Source organism: Ornithodoros turicata, chromosome 5 (assembly GCF_037126465.1).
Source record: "Ornithodoros turicata isolate Travis chromosome 5, ASM3712646v1, whole genome shotgun sequence".
NCBI lineage: Eukaryota > Metazoa > Arthropoda > Arachnida > Ixodida > Argasidae > Ornithodoros > Ornithodoros turicata.
The window spans coordinates 48,582,885-48,599,853 of record NC_088205.1 but is presented as its reverse complement, the minus strand read 5'-3'; the positions used below and the strand labels follow the sequence as shown (position 1 = coordinate 48,599,853).

The 16,969-nt window shown below is 44.8% G+C and overlaps 2 protein-coding genes and 1 long non-coding RNA gene across 3 annotated transcripts; all 3 read right to left on the bottom strand.

The window, feature by feature from the left end:
• Positions 1-7,093: 7,093 nt before the first annotated feature.
• LOC135395819 (uncharacterized) lies at positions 7,094-11,614 on the bottom strand. Its single transcript, XM_064626909.1, has 11 exons — positions 11,436-11,614; positions 10,694-10,759; positions 10,578-10,634; positions 10,238-10,514; positions 10,100-10,168; positions 9,800-9,958; positions 9,183-9,369; positions 8,870-9,115; positions 7,880-8,026; positions 7,666-7,796; positions 7,094-7,260 (listed from the first exon to the last, which is right to left on the bottom strand). The coding sequence occupies exons 1-11, from the start codon at positions 11,612-11,614 to the stop codon at positions 7,210-7,212; spliced, it is 1,569 nt and encodes a 522-aa protein (XP_064482979.1). The 3' UTR covers positions 7,094-7,209.
• A 797-nt stretch (positions 11,615-12,411) lies between these two features.
• LOC135396002 (uncharacterized) lies at positions 12,412-12,909 on the bottom strand. Its single transcript, XR_010423239.1, has 3 exons — positions 12,893-12,909; positions 12,667-12,750; positions 12,412-12,450 (listed from the first exon to the last, which is right to left on the bottom strand). It is a non-coding gene; the product is annotated as an uncharacterized LOC135396002 (long non-coding RNA).
• A 2,472-nt stretch (positions 12,910-15,381) lies between these two features.
• Positions 15,382-16,098, bottom strand: LOC135395818 (uncharacterized). The gene has a single exon (XM_064626908.1). The coding sequence runs from the start codon at positions 16,096-16,098 to the stop codon at positions 15,382-15,384; it is 717 nt and encodes a 238-aa protein (XP_064482978.1).
• Positions 16,099-16,969: the final 871 nt, after the last annotated feature.

Below are 16,969 nucleotides of genomic sequence, written 5' to 3'. Positions count from 1 at the left end.
GCAGTGTTCTCACAGAGTAGTTTCTGGAGGTTGGCCATCTTATTGATTGTACTGTAGTGTTCGGCGTATATTATCCAAACGTCTGGGCTCCTCAGTACCCCTCATTTGGTTAGCCTTTGCTTGACCAGTGCTGCTGAAATACACATTAAAGCCGGTGTGCACCTGTTCTGCCATGTGATTTAATAATGCGTGTCCCAAACAGTGCAGACTGACTACTGTAACTGTATGACAGGTGTCATCACACGGCTACCTAGATAACAGGAACACAAAGGGAGGATATATGAGAATATCAGGCTGTAAATTAGATCGCGAAACAGATTTTCGGGTGGAATATGACAACAAAAAAAAGAAAGAAAAGAGTGCTTCTCCCATTTTCGACTAACACGCGATATGTAGAATGGTTGTGATGAGTATGCTCCGCATCAAGTGCACCAGCACCAGTGTCCATATTGGTGTCTGAATTTGCACAATTAGTAGACAGAACATAGTCCACACACATTTTCAGCCCCATCTTGAGGGTCGAACGCCACCTCAATGATGTGAGGTATGAAATCAGCAAGGCCGTTAGAAGCCTTTCCAGCGGTGACCCAGAGGAAGGTTAGTCTCTGCTGAGCAACAATGTCAGAAGACCCAGGCTTCTCCAATGGGTACTCACTATGCATAACTTTCCAAGTGGTCAGCTCGCTGAACTTCCTCTTGCCTTTGCTGCCATACAAACTGTACTCTCGTGCAACCCTGTGCTCCATCAGACGTGACAGTATCCGAAAGATGTGCTCATGTGTATTGCTTCCTCCAATAGACTCCAGGTACTTTCTCTGAGGAGAAAATAATGAACTTAGATGCACCATTCGTCAAACCACAGCTTCTGGTGGTTGAGAAGACATTTTTGCAGTGATGCTCATGCTACAATAAGAACTGCAGGGACACATTCAAAAGGAGGAAAAGGAGTAGTCCCAAGAGAGGATTAAGAAAATATAATCATGTGTTCAACACTGTTATGTGATTGATACAAACACGATTGGAAGTAACACCAATAAAAAATGTAGAGTACTACATGTAGTAAACCTTTTTCTCTGAACAACTAGAGGTTAATGTGAATCAAACACCTAGGAGTGTATTCTTTTAAGTTGAAGCAGATAGGTATATGCATGTAGACGAATACAGCGTCAATTTGAAAAAAAAAAAGAAAAAAGAAAGACAATTGTAGTTATCCTCACCCGCTGAGTTCTTTTTGTAGCACTTCCTGCAAGCTCTTCCTCAAACGACAAGAACTCTGTCAGCGTTCTGAACGGCTCATCAATGATGTTCTGCGGCTCTTCCCCCGCTGTTTCACTCATTGCATTCAAGCGCCTCACTATTGTAGACAGCTGCTCACCGTGTGTCATTAGGGTCACCTTCAGCACCTGAAGGATTCGCAGAACTTCCTCTTTGTACGCTGTTAAGAAAGACATCCTGAACTGACGGATTCTCAAAATGCAGGAAAACACTTCGAAGGGAGCCAGTCTGTTGTGGAGCTTCATTGGCTCTTGGGACTTGTTCCAATGTTCGCTGACCCCCTGAAATATAGTTATTTTACTACACATTCATGGCATGCCTAAACTGCTCATTCGCAAACCTATATCACATTAACCTGCCTTGGCATTGTTGACCTGCTCCGAAAACGTTGCTGAAAGCATTTTCCCACCTGTGTCGTACACTAGTGGGTGGTTGCAGTGCTGTGGGAGAAGCTGCTGTGAAACAGCTACTGCTGTTAGCTATAAAGATAGAAAAGGGTTGACAATTTCACCCCTGGTTGCTCAGGCACGAACAGAAATAAGATGGAACACCTTCAAATTGCGGTGACTTGTGTCATGGAACTGAGATGATGAGGCAGCACAGTCAGTAATCAGCGGCTGTAAGTAACCTTAAATACACAGGACAGATGAGAGTCAATTACCTGTGATAGTGTCCTTTTTTTTTTTCCGTAGTGGTACAGTCCACTCCAGTGCAGTGAGGGTGCATTAGCTGCATGGGAACCAAGCACGATTTTTTTTAATGAAATCGAGGATGGTCGAGCGCAATGTCTGGGACTTTCGGCATGGAATGACCACCATATGTTTCAGTGAGATGGCTGCTTTGGTCCAGCCTACCATCCTGTCACTGCTGCTAAGACGTCTGCCACTGTTCAGCTACCACATGAGGATTAAGTAAAATGCTGTCACAGCAGCTCCCTTGCCTTCCCTAAATATTTTTCTCCATCAAAAGAATACATTTGTTCAGTAAATTTCGTTTTCAGAGTTGGATATTGAGAAAACAATTTCAATTTTCAGACTGAAATGCAACTAGAACAACCACGCACGAGCAGTCAGTCAGTTAAGCTGGTCACTTTTCAGGTAATTATGCTAATTAGAGCCACAAAATATCTTGCACAGGTTCTCCAGTGATTGCATAACTTGTGGAAATTACATCTACATGACTCATAGCTTTGTTAAAAAAATATGCAAATGGTAGTGTGTTTAACTGCCCCATGTAATACAGCTTGAGTCAACCAGATTAGGGAAGTGGTGTAATCTAAAATGAAGAGTACTTGTGCGTGGCGTGTTGCTGTGGCTGTTGATGCAACAGTGTTGATTCCTCTGCATCGATTTTCCTTCCAGACAGCAGTAGTGTGAGGGTACTGAGGAGCATCTGAAACGGTAATAGGCAACATAGATTTAAATTTATGATAGAGTACGTGCAAAATGTTGAAAGAGGTAACCGCACTGGCGCCTGAGATTCTTCCGGGCTGATTTGAGAGTTTTCTGGACTCCCACTGAAACTTCGATAACCTCAGATCTTAATATATCAGAAGTCAAAACCCAGATACATTAGAGCACCATGCAATATTAAACGTTTGCATGGTACCTGACCTGCCACAGAAATTTTACTCATCCGGAATAATTATTTCTCCTTTTTGCCGTTCCACAATATAATAAGTTCACAATAAGCTATAAAGTCTAACACAGAAGCCATCTTCCAGAGAAATGCAGTCTCCCAGCTGCAAACACAAAATCAAAGATCAAGAAAGATCAAAAATATTTCTGAATGATGATGAGTATTCCAATGATTATTTGAATGGTGATGCAATGAAAATGAAAACTGTAAAGATATAAAGACGCAAGATATGCCAATGCTGTGCATCCCTCCCACTGCAGCCTAAAGTTGTATCCAATTCAAACATACCATTTCCATTGTGTTAAATGGATACTTCACTCCCTAACAAAACTGAAAAAAAAAATAATAATCTGTATTGACCGTGTGCAACAGATAAGCAACAAATCCCCGCACAGCCTTTTTGTTCTAAACACATTTATGTGTAGTTTTCAGTACTTTCTCGCTGGCACGAGCAGTGCGGCTGGGGAGGACTACACACATGGGAAGCTGCGAGTGGCTCACGCTGCGCTGCTTCGGGGATGGCGATGGCGATGGCTTAGGGGTATACCTGAACACCCTTGGAAAGGGTGTTCATGTGGACACTCTTTCAAAAAGAGTGTTATTTCGAAAAAAAACCTTCCGGTACCGAATACCGCGTCATGCTGCGTGCCTACCACCTGTTCTTCGGACATGCGTAGCCAACCTCCGGCACCAGTGCTGGAATAGATTTTACCTCGTTCCAAACCCGGATCAAACCTGCGATCCTGAGCACAGTAAACCAACACGTTACCGACTGAGCTACCGACGCTTGTGCAGGCGGTCCTGATTACAGGATACCCATTCTACGGGCGAATTAGTACGAAACTGTCAACGCAGGTGACTGGCATCGATAACGAAAACCTGATGTTTGGGAGATACATAGCACCGACTGTGTTGTTTATTTGTCTCCTCAATCTCAGAGTTCCGTTATAGATATGTGTACCCACTCGCTCGCGTCTGTTAACCGATCTATCCGTCATCTTGTTCTTTTTATAAATTAAGAAGTATGTTGTGGGCGCAGGCCCCGTGGACAGGCCCCAGCCACTCGAAAACGGTGAAGATGTTGAATGCAGGCCTGCGGTACATAAAAGCCAGTCAAAGCGGGGATATACTCGCCTCTGCTCCGGTCGCAGAAATGCCAGTGTATGCCACGTATGGTGCGACTGACTTCTCCATCGTGCATGTCACGACTAAAGCTTATAGTTTTAATTTGAAACCCTCAGTCCACATATACTATGACAGCAGCCTTAGCTATGAATACGTTCCAGAGCCACAATCCTTTCCTTCCCCTTTTTTATGATAAACATAAATTCCCCCTCAATCCCATTTCCTGTATTCAAATGCTAATCGCAAAAAAAGAAAAAGAAAAACGTGGGAATTCACACATCCGCGGACAGTAAGACAGTCATAAGGTGTTTTTATGGTGTTCTTACGGTGTGTTTCTAATGTATACCCATTTTACACACATGAAACACCCTTGCAGTTCGACAAGGGTGCAGCGAAGGGTGTAACTGAAAAAAGTGGGGTGCCATCCATAAATTACACCCCTTTTATACTCTAAAGGGTGCAAAAAGATTTACTGTGTACTTCTGCTCGCCTGGGATGACAAATCAAAATAGGTTGGAGGAGTGGGTGGTCTAGGGGGCAGGTAGCAACCCGCTTCGGAATCTGTCGTCCAGTTCCCCAGGTATAGTGTCTGGCTGTCATCACTAGAACTGTCTCTGATGGCCTTCGTTTTCTTTCGTTTGCCACGACCGAGTTCAACATCACTTGCTAGGTCAAAAGTTTCCTCTGCCTTTTTTAAGTTACTTTGAGCATCTTCATACGTATCTACAGTGAAACATAGATTAAAGTAATACGCACTAACGTGTTATTTGATAATAACATACCAAAAGACGATAGCACAACACAAGTATGTCTCGACCAGCTGGGCTGCGGTGTCACACCCTTTGATGTACAGTGCCTCAGTTTCTTGGGGTCTTTTTCATTCGGCCACAGACAAGTTGCTCCATCCAGCATCCAATTTTCATGTATTACTGCAAGGCTGTCTTCCTCATCCGGGAATTTCACTAGGACGTAACTTTTGACTCCTAGTAATAGTAAGGCAAACTATACACATCGGCAAAATTTGGCTATATGACAACATAACTTATGCCACAAAATATAAATGACGCACTAGTGAGAGTGCACTAGTGGAAATATCGCAAACTTATTTCTATGAGGTAGCCTCAAACACTTCTGAGAGATGTGGGTCAGAGGTCAGACACTCAAGTGTGAAAGACCATGCACCAATCTTATTCCCAGGAGTGACGACTTGCAGGGATATTCATATAAGTCTGCACTGTTCATGAACGCCTTGTCAATCACAACTGGTTGCTTAGTAGTGGAACAATGAGCGAAGTTCTCAATGCGCACAATTGACCCGTCCAGAAGCACGCAAGTGTTGTCCCGCTTCGTTGTACGTAGTGTGAACTTGTTCGGAATGATCACCCTCTTGTATTCTGGGCCCACACAGTTCAATGGCAGCGGTCCTGAAGTATGGCTCGTTGCAAACTGGATTGATTATTCTGGGATACTGCTCTTCTTCATTTTAAGTTTACGTCTTGCCATGATACGATTATGAAGCTGCTAGAGGGCGTTCTGGTTTTCTTAAAGGGACTATCGCATCCGTCCCGGTTGATTCCGAAACTATAGCGCCGTTTTACTCGTCGTTCGTCGCCAACAATTACACAAAAAGTCCGACACGAAGAAGTGGAGTACTTTCTGTGCAGTTTGATGGAAAACATAGCCGTAGCAGACGACGGACGTTGAGGGTTTTCTGGTATTCCCTCTCCGCAAACGTCACGCAGCCGCACCAATCAGGGAGCGACTGTCGGGACGTCGTCTGCCTGGGAAACCGCGTAGAGCCTAGCTGTGATCATGTCGGACGTCGAAAGCGAAAGTCTTTCCTCGTCGCTGCTGGATGAATTCAGTGAGGACAGCTGGGACGACGTGGTGTCAGACGATGATCCGTATTCAACGGACCCACTTCCGCTTCATCCTGCGATCAACAGGGATGCAGTTGTTCACGAAGTCACGCAAAACGATGACTTTCGGTAAGTCAGATTATCACATTGTACGCATCGCACCCACTGCAATTACGCTATCAACCGATTGTTGGACTGGTACTTGAAAAACGGCAGGTGTCTGTGCGGCCTCTGCAATCCGGAGCAACCAGACGAATACTTGTGCTGCACCTCAGTGATCCAGGTTGCAGCTCTGTATGACAGTGCTGGCGTGCAGGGCATCACCCAGCACCGTCTGTTCCACGACTTCTGTCTGCGGAGGGAACTGCTGGCGGTGAATGCACGCCAGTACTGCCGCTACGACTATCGGCTGCGGCCGTTGGACCTGACAGACAACAGGTATGTCGTTTCCTATGGCGCGGCGGGTACGGAAATAGTTCTTACAGCAACCACAGCTGTATTTTAACCTATAAGTAGGAGTTTCATCTTTTAATGCAACCTTCTAATGCAACCTTTTAATGCAACCTCTTAATGCAATCTTCTATAGATATGGCGGAATATACTAGGATATTTGCAATTGTCTTTCGGTCACCTCTTATGTATGTGAGTTGGCCATCCTTTTTTGCTGCAGTATCTCTGAAATTGACTGACCTTATCTTTACATAGGTGTCTGAGGTTCACAGCCTATTCTATATTTGCCAGTTGGGTCTGGGGCTACCTCGGACCTAGAAATAGGCGACAAATTCCAGGCTGCGCTGTGCGGGCGATTCGAAGAGAGCACCCGTCGCCTTCATACCAAGGGTTTCTTTCTTAAGAATGGTATGTTTTCAGTATACATATATTATATGCATCTGCCGGCTGATTCCCTTTTCATGGTTATACCTTCATATTAACAAGGCTGTATACTTCAGCGAACATAAAGGGAGTAGGTAAGTTAGATGGTGTCACCTGATTATTATTGCCGTGAGTGTACATCCCTGTACATTTATTACACTGTAAGGCTTCAAAGCCACATACCTCACTTCTTTTTAAAACATCTAACTCATTAAGCTAATGCTCATAAAGAGATCATGTACCTTTTTTCAAATGTGATCAAAATCAAGAGCCACAAGCTGCCGTGTCGAAAGCAGTACATGTACCACACATACCCAAAAACCTCCAGGATAGCACGAATATAAATTCTTTTGTGTTTTTCGTTTTAATATTTCTTTTGCATAACAAAATGCTGCAGTGGTATTTAATATGTATGCACAGATGGTGATGATACTGTTGTTCACAATTTCAGTAGATTCCAGGCTGCTGTCTTCTCAGAACTGCCCATGTGCTGGAATGAAAAAAATGTTAACTTGGTTACAATAAAATATAGTTTTGCAATTCAGCATATCCATAAGACTTCTTTTCGTACAATAGGTACTGCTAAAGGGGCTGCCGCATCCGTCCAATTGATTGTGCCACTGCAGTGATATTTTTTTTTCTACGTTGCTCACTGACAATCACGTGGGCAAGAGCGGATGACAGATATGGATGACACACACAAGGCTCATAGATGCTGAGAGTGACAAATTTGTCTTCAGCTGTTTATGGAAGTGAGTTTTGGCCAAGTTGACTGTTAAGCGACGACTAACGTACACACATGGATGCGATAGTCCCTTTAATGATTTTAGTTATGCAGTTATCAAAATGGATTTGAGAATTAATATGCAATGTCATATGAGGTGGGTTAATCTACAAGCAACGCTTGTCTTTGCGTAAAGCATTGGATGGCCCTGAAAAGGGCCGTTTGTGATGTCATATGGCAAGATGGCCAGCTGTCCGTGGTCCTCAGCCGCTGTGGACATGGCCTACTTTCCCTTCTGGAACCTACATGTAAAATCCAGAATAGAGTTAAGTCATCAGGAGCAAGCAGGTTGGGTGCAACTTGGAAGAACCAATATTTTGCGTACCGTGTTTGGTGTTGTTCACAGCTTGCCTAAGAGTTGGATTCTCGCCATATGTTGCTGAACGAGCTGGCCGAGTTTCTGCAGCTGCTGACTGCGTATGGTGTTCTTGAATGCGAGTCAGAACCTCTGCAATCAGTGTTGACGCATAATCTGTTGATGGATAAGCATAGGTTGACGATAAATGTGTTAGGTGAACTTGAAGGACTATGTTTAATACTGGGTGTTTTTATGAAAAAGCTATGGGAGCAGCACAGACATCACTTTTCCAATCGAGTTATACTGCAAGGCGGACATCATTTAGAAGGGGGTAAATGTGACATTTGAGGAAAAGCAAGCCGAACAGGAGAAAATCCACATTGAAAGCCATTCTATCTTTTAAAAATCCTGAAAAGCATGCCGTGAAATATCTATTGCTGAATTTTGGTATGCAGATGATGAGAGACTGAAAAAGTGATCCTCAAGAGCCATCTATGGCAACAGAAGTGGTTTATTTAGCCAGTAGATCAGCTCCTACTCTGATTTCCATTACTTCAAATTATGTCGAGCTCTTGCATGAAGCGAGCGCTGTGCTTCCTGCATTCCCCGCCAGCGTGGTTTCAACCACCATTTTCAAGAGTGTGCTGGTTTAATGCCACAATCAGCCTCGTCCGGTCACTTCACCCTGCCTGTCATCACCATCGTTCAGCCACTGAGGTCTGAGTTGAGAACTATTCTTTAAGCACCAAAACCATTTACATGCAGTGCTATATTTAAGAAAGGGTTAAGCAGTTTTCCTGAATTTTGTTCAGTTCCAGCTAAATCACACTTCCCAAAACAATGATAACAGGGCATGCATGTACAGTAGCCACAGGCATATATGTCACACATTTTGCATTTGTGTTACTCCAGAAAACCCAGCTGCAATTACTTTACCAAATATTCATTTAAAGTTTTCTCAGAGATTTCTTGACTTATCGCCTGACTGCATCCATTGGTTCATTTATTTGCACTTACCTTCTTTGAGCCATTCTGGTGGTTCTGAAACTGGGCCATGATAACAAACTGGGTACAGTGGGTTGTGATGCTCATGGACATCGACAATGTGGTTCACTGCCGATACCCACTTCGCCAGACAAAGGTCACCACTTTCCCCGCTGTACTTTGGACACCAGTATATGTGTCGGATAAGGCTCTCTATCCAGAACTTCACAACGTGGTGCTTTGTGGAGTGGCTGAGAGACACAAGCTTTTTCTTGATCCCTGTTCAAAGTTACCACATGAGTTTGAATATCGAAAGCAACTTTCCATGCTTGTTGAGAGTGCTCACCTTTCGCAACGTGCCACACGTCAAAACGGTGTTTGATGTGTGGACACAATTCCCTTAACACGGACTTTATTGCAGTGTGGCGGTCAGTCACTATGGTGTCCACAACCATGTCATGTGCTTCAAGGTAGGCCAGGCAGTTCTGTAGACCATGTACCTCCATGGCATTGCTGCTTGAGACTTCTGTCGACTGTTACATAAAACACCAAGATCGACGTATTAGACATGTTATACCCATATACAAGGTAGTGTTGCCCCCTAGAGGTATGGTCATTTGACAACAGAAACAACAGCGCTATGATGTGCTCAATTAGGCTGTGGAACTTCAACACTTGTAGGCCTGTATAGCGTCAACACTTCTTCCACTCTTTGAATAGCAGCAATTAGTCCTGAGCTCGTAGTGTTAAGGATTTTAGTACAACATTGTGAGTAAGCTCTGCCAGTTCCGCAATGACAAAACCACTTAATTAGAACCACATTTTTTTAAAGGGAGAAACTGGATTAAGGCCGAGAATTGGAAGCTTGAGGGTAAATATCGGGTATTACCCGAAAAAGTATGAATTGCATGATGCAATGTTTACGATACTGTTACAGAAAGATTTGGTATGAGATAGCTTGACCAATTCAAAGTGGATGATCCTATTGGCAACTGTCTCAAGCAGTGTGTAAGTGCCATAGAGGGCTGTGTGGCCTGGCGAATCACATCTGCTATCTCCCGCAAGGGTCAGGGGCACTGGGCGGAGCCGGTCCAGTAGCTCAGCTTGTCTGCTCAGGAAGACCTACAACGGTTGTAGATAAGAGAAGATCACATACTAAAAGGAACATTGGGTGAACACATTCTGTGACTTTCGAGCTACCACTAGGATATGTTACTTGTTTTCTTGAATGATAATAGGCACATACTTTATAAATGTACTCACATCATTCACGACAGGAAAGAGGTGCTGTTTCTGTGTTCTGAAGTACTGCGACAAAGTCAGTGTTGGCACCTGCATCGTATGGAACATGTACAAAATGTCTTGGTTACATTAACACTAGAAAAGTGCCAGTATTTGCACCTCCATCATGGCAAACATACGAAATGCCTTGGTTATGTTCACGCCAGAAAACAGAATCGCACTACAGAGCAGAATGTTTCCAAGTGGCCTGTCTTCCACCCAAGGCCGGCTGGACCATGTACGCAGTTTCCCACAGCTGCAAGCTGTTGCTGCTCTCAGCCATGTGCCCCTTGTTGTGATGTCTGTTTCAGCATCGCTGCTGCCACAAGGACACTGTGACAGGAGCTCTCGCAGACTTGACTCCGCCCCCAGGAAGAGACGTTCCTCTGGATTTAGCCTGGAAAGCAATCGCATATTTCTATGTCTTAAAACACAGCATACTGGAGCATGCTGTACTTACGTTCGATGCACATGGGATTTAGAATGATGTCCCTCATGCTCCTTCTCATATTCGTCACTAGGAAAAAAATAGTTGCAATGTAAGAATTCCCATCGGTTTTCAAGTGCAAAGCTTACTCTTCAGTCTCTGATCCCTCTGTTAATTCAGATGAGTGGACCGTCACGTCCTTCTGATCAGGCTGGCTACAATCGAGAGAAAGAAAAAGTTATTCACCTTTGCGAAACGTATATGTGTAATACAATGCTGTGTGTGAAGTAGAAAGCCTTTGCTATTCAGTCTAGGAAGGCATCTATGTCTTGGAATGCACGGCCTATTCGTCAGAGCAGTACACTTTGCGGTGCTGTTTCTAGGATCACTTTTTCATAAAATCCCTCTACATCCTTCCCTGTAGGTCTGTTTCACCAAGGTTAAAATGACCTGTTCCCCAGCGTGGTCATGGTGGCCTAGCTTGTTGGCCACAGCTTCCTTACCCCTTCTGTTCCCATGTATTTTGTTGCTATAACTTCTGTCATGTCAGTGTTACATGTTATATTGCTGCTATGAGCTATCCGTGTGTATGTCTGTTGTTCTTCCTAAGCTTTTTTATCTTCCAAGCTTTATCCACCACCTTGCCTGCTGTTGTAACATATGATGTTAGCATCTGTGGTATTCATTTCAAGGTGGCCCCTATCAATTGACTGGTAGCATGTCCACCTACTGATCCAATTATCATGGGTTTAGACCCGATCACAGATAGTAGCAACTTCATGATAGGGTACAAGCTGTTTAGGCTCACCACCTTTCACATGGATAGTAAAACACATCAAGAGGCAATATTAATCTGTGGGTAGACAAATATGCTATAACTGTCACACTTGCCTCACAACGGTCAGAATGTAATGTAGAAGGATTTGCTTCTTCCTTTTTGATGTGAATTCCTCAGCTCCTGAGGCTCCCAAGAAATTGCAGAAAAGTTGTCTCCATTGCGTCCATGGAACGTTAGGCTTGCCGGGAGTGGATAAGAATGTGGGCGGAGGCGTAATACCGCCAAAGCTCATGATGGATCTTCAACGTGGTGCAGTTCCTTCTCTTCTCAAAGCCCTCGTCGCCAATGTGGTGTCGGTCGGAAGGAAATAACTACCTTTGTAAGAACGAATCCAACTTCCATGAAGCCTGCATGACGCGACCGTCCATGGGGAGATCAACTTCTTTCTCTTTATTTTTCGATAACCATCGTGCTGACCATCTGGTCCGCATGCTCATGCCGACATGGCCGTAAGAACACAACAGACGTCATAGCTTTCCTTTTTGTAATCACTAGATCACCAGAGCTATTAACAATTTCGTGTAAATGTAATACACTTGTACTACGGCATACTATGTAGATCCCAAGGTTGTATCAAGTTCTTCTCTAGCTGGGGTGGAGCAGTGGACGGGCGAAAGAAGCATGTAAAGCATATCTGTTGGCATCAGTTCCTCAAATGCTGGTGCACCTATATGCTGCGTGGAAGCCCGTCCTGCAGAGACCTCCACGCTTTCAATGTTGCTGTCTTCTGGACACCAAGTTGCTAGTTCGGATGATGTCAACAGAAGGGAGCTGGAAGGGGGAAGGCTCATGCCTGTCTGGCTTTCCCTACTTTGCATGTGGAACCCAGTTTGAGTGCCTGCAAACCAAATTGTTACTAGGCTACATGTGTAAAAGGTCTGTTCCCTGTAAATGATATTACAATATTACCAAGCGTGGATGTCGGAATAGCTGTTTGTGTTTGCTTGTCCTGAACCCTTTGCGCTACGGATTCTGGCTTGTGCGGTACTAATGTGTAATGGAACCCATATTGGCTGACTATCTGGTTGGGCACAAATGGTTCAAGGGGCAGTCCATCCAGCACTAGCACTGAAGAAATAGAGCAATACCAACATGACACATACAAAAAATGCAGAAAGACAATTACGCAATACAGCTATGAAAAAACAATATGGGATATAAGGTGATTACTTCTCTCCTGTGTTTACAAGGAGGAGCTATGCATCTCAAGAGTAATTGCCTATACCTTCGTTTCAACCACCATGGATTTTATCAAGAGTGAGCATAAATGAATTGGGCACGTACCATTTTCCGGACCCGCTGATGACATGGATTGTTGTAGGCTGAAACATTCACCCGCATCGCTTGCTGATTCCATCCTTTCCACGTCTACAATACAAACACAGTATCACACCTATCACTGTAACAGGCTGGTATAGGACAAGTACGACAAAAACATATTAAACTGGAACTGATAGGCGGGAGCATGAGTGTGCAGCAATGCCTAATAAGAGCTTTCTACGGAACGTACCACTTGCACTGGCTTCAGTGAAGCTGGCGGACTGGACCTGTAAACGAAACTATTTACTTGTGGTTCCAATTCATAAGTCAACATCTCATAAGATATGTAATAGATTGGTTTTCACAAATCTTATGCCTAGAAAAACCATTCCTTGTACAGATACCTCTTATGAAAATCGACTCATATTGTCCGCATACCCCACATTACCAGAAGCAATGGGGTAGAGTATCGCCCATGGCGACAAACTCCCCATTCGTAATCTCAAAATAAAGTTGTCAATTGTTTTTCGAACATGCAACCTGTATTTCCAGCATGCATTAATGCAGTAGAGAAAATGAAACCTCACGCGCAAATTTGCTCGCTGAATGGGAGCCCACAAAGGACAAAGCACCGTTCGTGTTCGTATATGACGCGCGGCTAAATGATAACGTGCATACGCCCCTTCATTATATATGTTCTCATAATAATCCATCCTATCGGCAAGCGACATTTCCAGCAAGCACTACGAGAATGGCAATCTCAGCTCATGGGTTTCCCTTGCAAAACCCACATTGCTTAGTTTTAGGGATCGAACTTCGCCGGCTGTGCTAATGCCGAGAAAAGCGTGTAAACTGCGTTGCAGGCACGCTTTTCAGGGCTAGGTCCTATCAATTATTATGTCCTTTTGCGGGGTCTCATTTGACATATACGAGAACTGTGACCCACCTCAGCAGACCGCGGCCGAGTTGGTTCCGGAAATATTGTGGGCACGGCGTCAGCCTTCAGCCGCTTTCGTTTCGGAACTCCAAGTCGGATTTGTAGAACATCCGTTTCCATGTACGCATCCTCCGCAAAGTGTGAAGAACAAACGCGGGACACATGTATTTCTCCTGGTACGTCAGGATGTCTGCTGGCGACTACTGCCTCCCATTTTCGCTTCGTGTCACTGTCCTTCGGCTTGTGGAATGTCACTTCTGGGTTAGAGCCCGAAGTGTTCGTACACCCAGGAACGTAACACCGTATTTCACGCGACATGGTCGCGTCAGAACTCGCAATCACAAGCGGAAGTCGGCGTATTTATCGATGACTTTTCGCGAGGTAAACGGCGACGATGGCGACTCAAACCCGAAGCAGACGAGCTCGGAGACTGTCGTCTGCGCAGCCCTCCCATTCGTGCGGCTGCGTTACGTCATCATGATGTTACTATCGCTGGGCTTCCTTATCTTCAGAGGCGGCGGGAATATTTAAAATTCGTTTACTCAATATGTAAGGCGTTCTCGAAAGAGAAATTTGGGCAAGTAGATTGTGAAATGATACCGAACATTATGGTATGGGTCTCATACACACGTTCCCGGATGCGATAGTCCCTTTAAGGTTGCTTTTAAACTCTGCATATAATTTTCGAAGGGAAATGCGCTCCACGTGTCCAGGGGGCCGTGTTCACGAACGTCACTTGAGAGGTGGATTAGATTATGAACGTTGTGTGAAACATTGTGGGTACCGTAAAGCGACATGTACACTTGCACAAAATGCTGAAGTAGATTTTCGGCGTAGCTAAGGTGTTGCTGACAGAGTACAGGGCTGCACAATATCGTGATAGCAGTATGCAATACCATAAAATTGGACAGCAGTGGCGGAGGAATTCTTGACAGCAGTATTACAGGACCGGTGTAAAGCAAAAGTGTCCGAAACTCTGTCGCCTTCCACCGGTCCGGTTCCGACAGTGTGCGAGGTCTCCTGCCAAAATCTGAGCACATGTGCGGCAGGGAAGGGTAACGGTAACGGAAACAGAAACGGTATATTACCGAAATTGGAGATGGTAACGATAACGGAAACGCATATCACTGTCCTCCATTACCGGAAACAGAAACGTAAACGAAAATTATCATCGGTATTGAATTTGGGTAATGGCTATTACTGTTGTGCGATGGCATTTCAGTGACTGTTCATTTCATTTTTGTATTTGAATGACTCCATTCCCTGTAATACACGAGAGCATGGAAACAAAGCGCAGTATCGAAGGTGCATCACTCGCTTGCCTACTCGTGACAAGCACTCTACTCCACCATATAGCACGAAGATGACAGCATACAATTTTTTATTTTTATTTTTTTTAGTTTCTTCATTTCACCGTGGCTATGGCAGTATTGTGTACTACCGAGAGCGTCCGCCTATGAATGCGACATTGGATGGAGGTTACGCCCATTTTGGGTTGCTGGACTCAAGTGACTGAAGACATGCTCCTACACTTGTTTAAAAATCGTGCACGATGTGCACATCCCAACGACGTAAAATTACTCGTGTAGTGTGTACGTGTGACACAGAAGCAACCTTGGGCAAAACAGGGTGCTGCCAGAGTCGAACGGGCTGTCCTCCCGCAGCTCTGTAACAGCCGTTCCATTACCGGAAACATAACGGAAACGTAACGGAAACGAAATTAAAAACAGGTATCAGAAACGGATAACGGAAACCAAAATATAGCAGTAACGAAAATGGAAACGGTAACGAAAATACGTCCGTTATCCTTCCCTGATATGCGGTTCTACTTTCAGGCACTCCACTGAAATTTGATCCCTCACAGAGCTTCCAAGGCGATATGCTTTATCACCCTTGAACCAAAGTACAAGGAGTTTGTGGACCACTCCGAGCAACACCAGATGCATGTACTCCTCTGGGACAATTTTGACTAAATCAATTGGCAGGTCCTTTAGTATTGTTTCATTAATGTGGTGATCTTCGTGTAGTTGATTACGAAAACCTTCATCAGTCATAAGCGCAGCATCTAGCTCCGGATAGCAAACACGGCCATTTTGGTATGTGCCCTCGGTTGTGCATTTGGTACAGCCATAATACGCGTTGTGCCCCTTGACTCCAAAGACGTAAGCTTTTGCCGGAGCGTCACAAATCAGTCCGGCAAGCTTGGCTTGTATAATTCTGCCATCTATCAGCACTCCATTAATCAGCACTTCAATCATCTCAGACACAAAGTGCTCGAGGAAAGTATTCGCAGAAATATTCTTTGAGGTGCCGTAGAACACGCCGATTGGGAATGGATTGCACTTGTAGTTTTTCACATGGCACAAGATCGGCCAAAATTGATGCTTTGTGCTCTTGGTGAGCGGTAGGCCGTCAACGTTGACGTTGACGTGAATCTCGTCAGTCAAATCCCGGCGCCCCTTCAGCTCATACTGCAGGCCGACAACAAGGCCAAAATGACAATATTTGCCATCGCCCATTTCAACAACACCACTTGCCTCGCGCGGTGTCTGCAGCAACGTTCGTGCACATGAGGGGAGTCCACTGAAGGGCGGCTGCGAACGCGAAATAACAAGAAGTCTTGTAAGATCACCGTGTGGTACCGACGTTTCGATTGCCCACGCTCGAAGTTGATCCTCGAATGGCACATCATCAGACAGCTCCCGGTGTGTGACTTCTATCGTTGTTGCAGGACTAAAATCTCGTTGCTCAAGTCCCTGACTTGGCACCTCTTCACACTGAGTGTTTTGAGAGGGTTCGAGTGATTGTGATACCGCATTTGGGTCCAGGAATGATTCTGGAAGACTTTGAGCGCGAATATCGCAACCTATACGTTCGTTTCTCAGAGCACCAATCAGGCACAAACTGTCGTTAACAACCTCTCTGACACGACGGTACGTGCCGCGTCGTTTTGGACTGGGACATTGGTGGCAAATTTTCAAACGCGTTCACACGGACACCTGACACTGAACTGCGAGAGACACTATGCCCGTATGCGGCAACATTTTACCGTACTTTGCTTTCTGTCCTTATCTAGAAAAACACAAAAACAGCGCAAACATACCTATTCTGCCTTCCATTTCTCTCGATTGGTACCTGTACCTCGAGCTCAGGCTCCAACAGCAGCAACACGGGAGATTCTTTTCGGCTGTAGTTCGAGTCACACAGGCTCCGCCTCATGGCGTGCGTCATATGTCACGTGAGGAGGGAAAGAGAGAGCAAGGGATGAGGCGGGAATGGCGGGAAGACCAAAGACGGGGTGGTAAGATTGGTATGTGCCCGGCGGCAGAACAGTTTGCAAGTAGGGCAAATTATGCGATTTTTTGGGGAGTTCAAACTTCAAAAAAGGTA

What these genes read in the sequence shown, in the direction of transcription:
- LOC135395818 (XM_064626908.1), bottom strand. Translation starts at nt 16,098, where the DNA reads ATGGGCGATGGCAAATATTGTCATTTTGGCCTTGTTGTCGGCCTGCAG.
- LOC135395819 (XM_064626909.1), bottom strand. Translation starts at nt 11,614, where the DNA reads ATGAGCTTTGGCGGTATTACGCCTCCGCCCACATTCTTATCCACTCCC. An exon ending in TCTTTCCTGTCGTGAATGAT is followed by an intron (nt 9,959 to 10,099) that starts GTGAGTACATTT and finishes CAACCGTTGTAG; the next exon opens with GTCTTCCTGAGCAGACAAGC. An exon ending in CGTGTGGCACGTTGCGAAAG is followed by an intron (nt 9,116 to 9,182) that starts GTGAGCACTCTC and finishes AACTTTGAACAG; the next exon opens with GGATCAAGAAAAAGCTTGTG.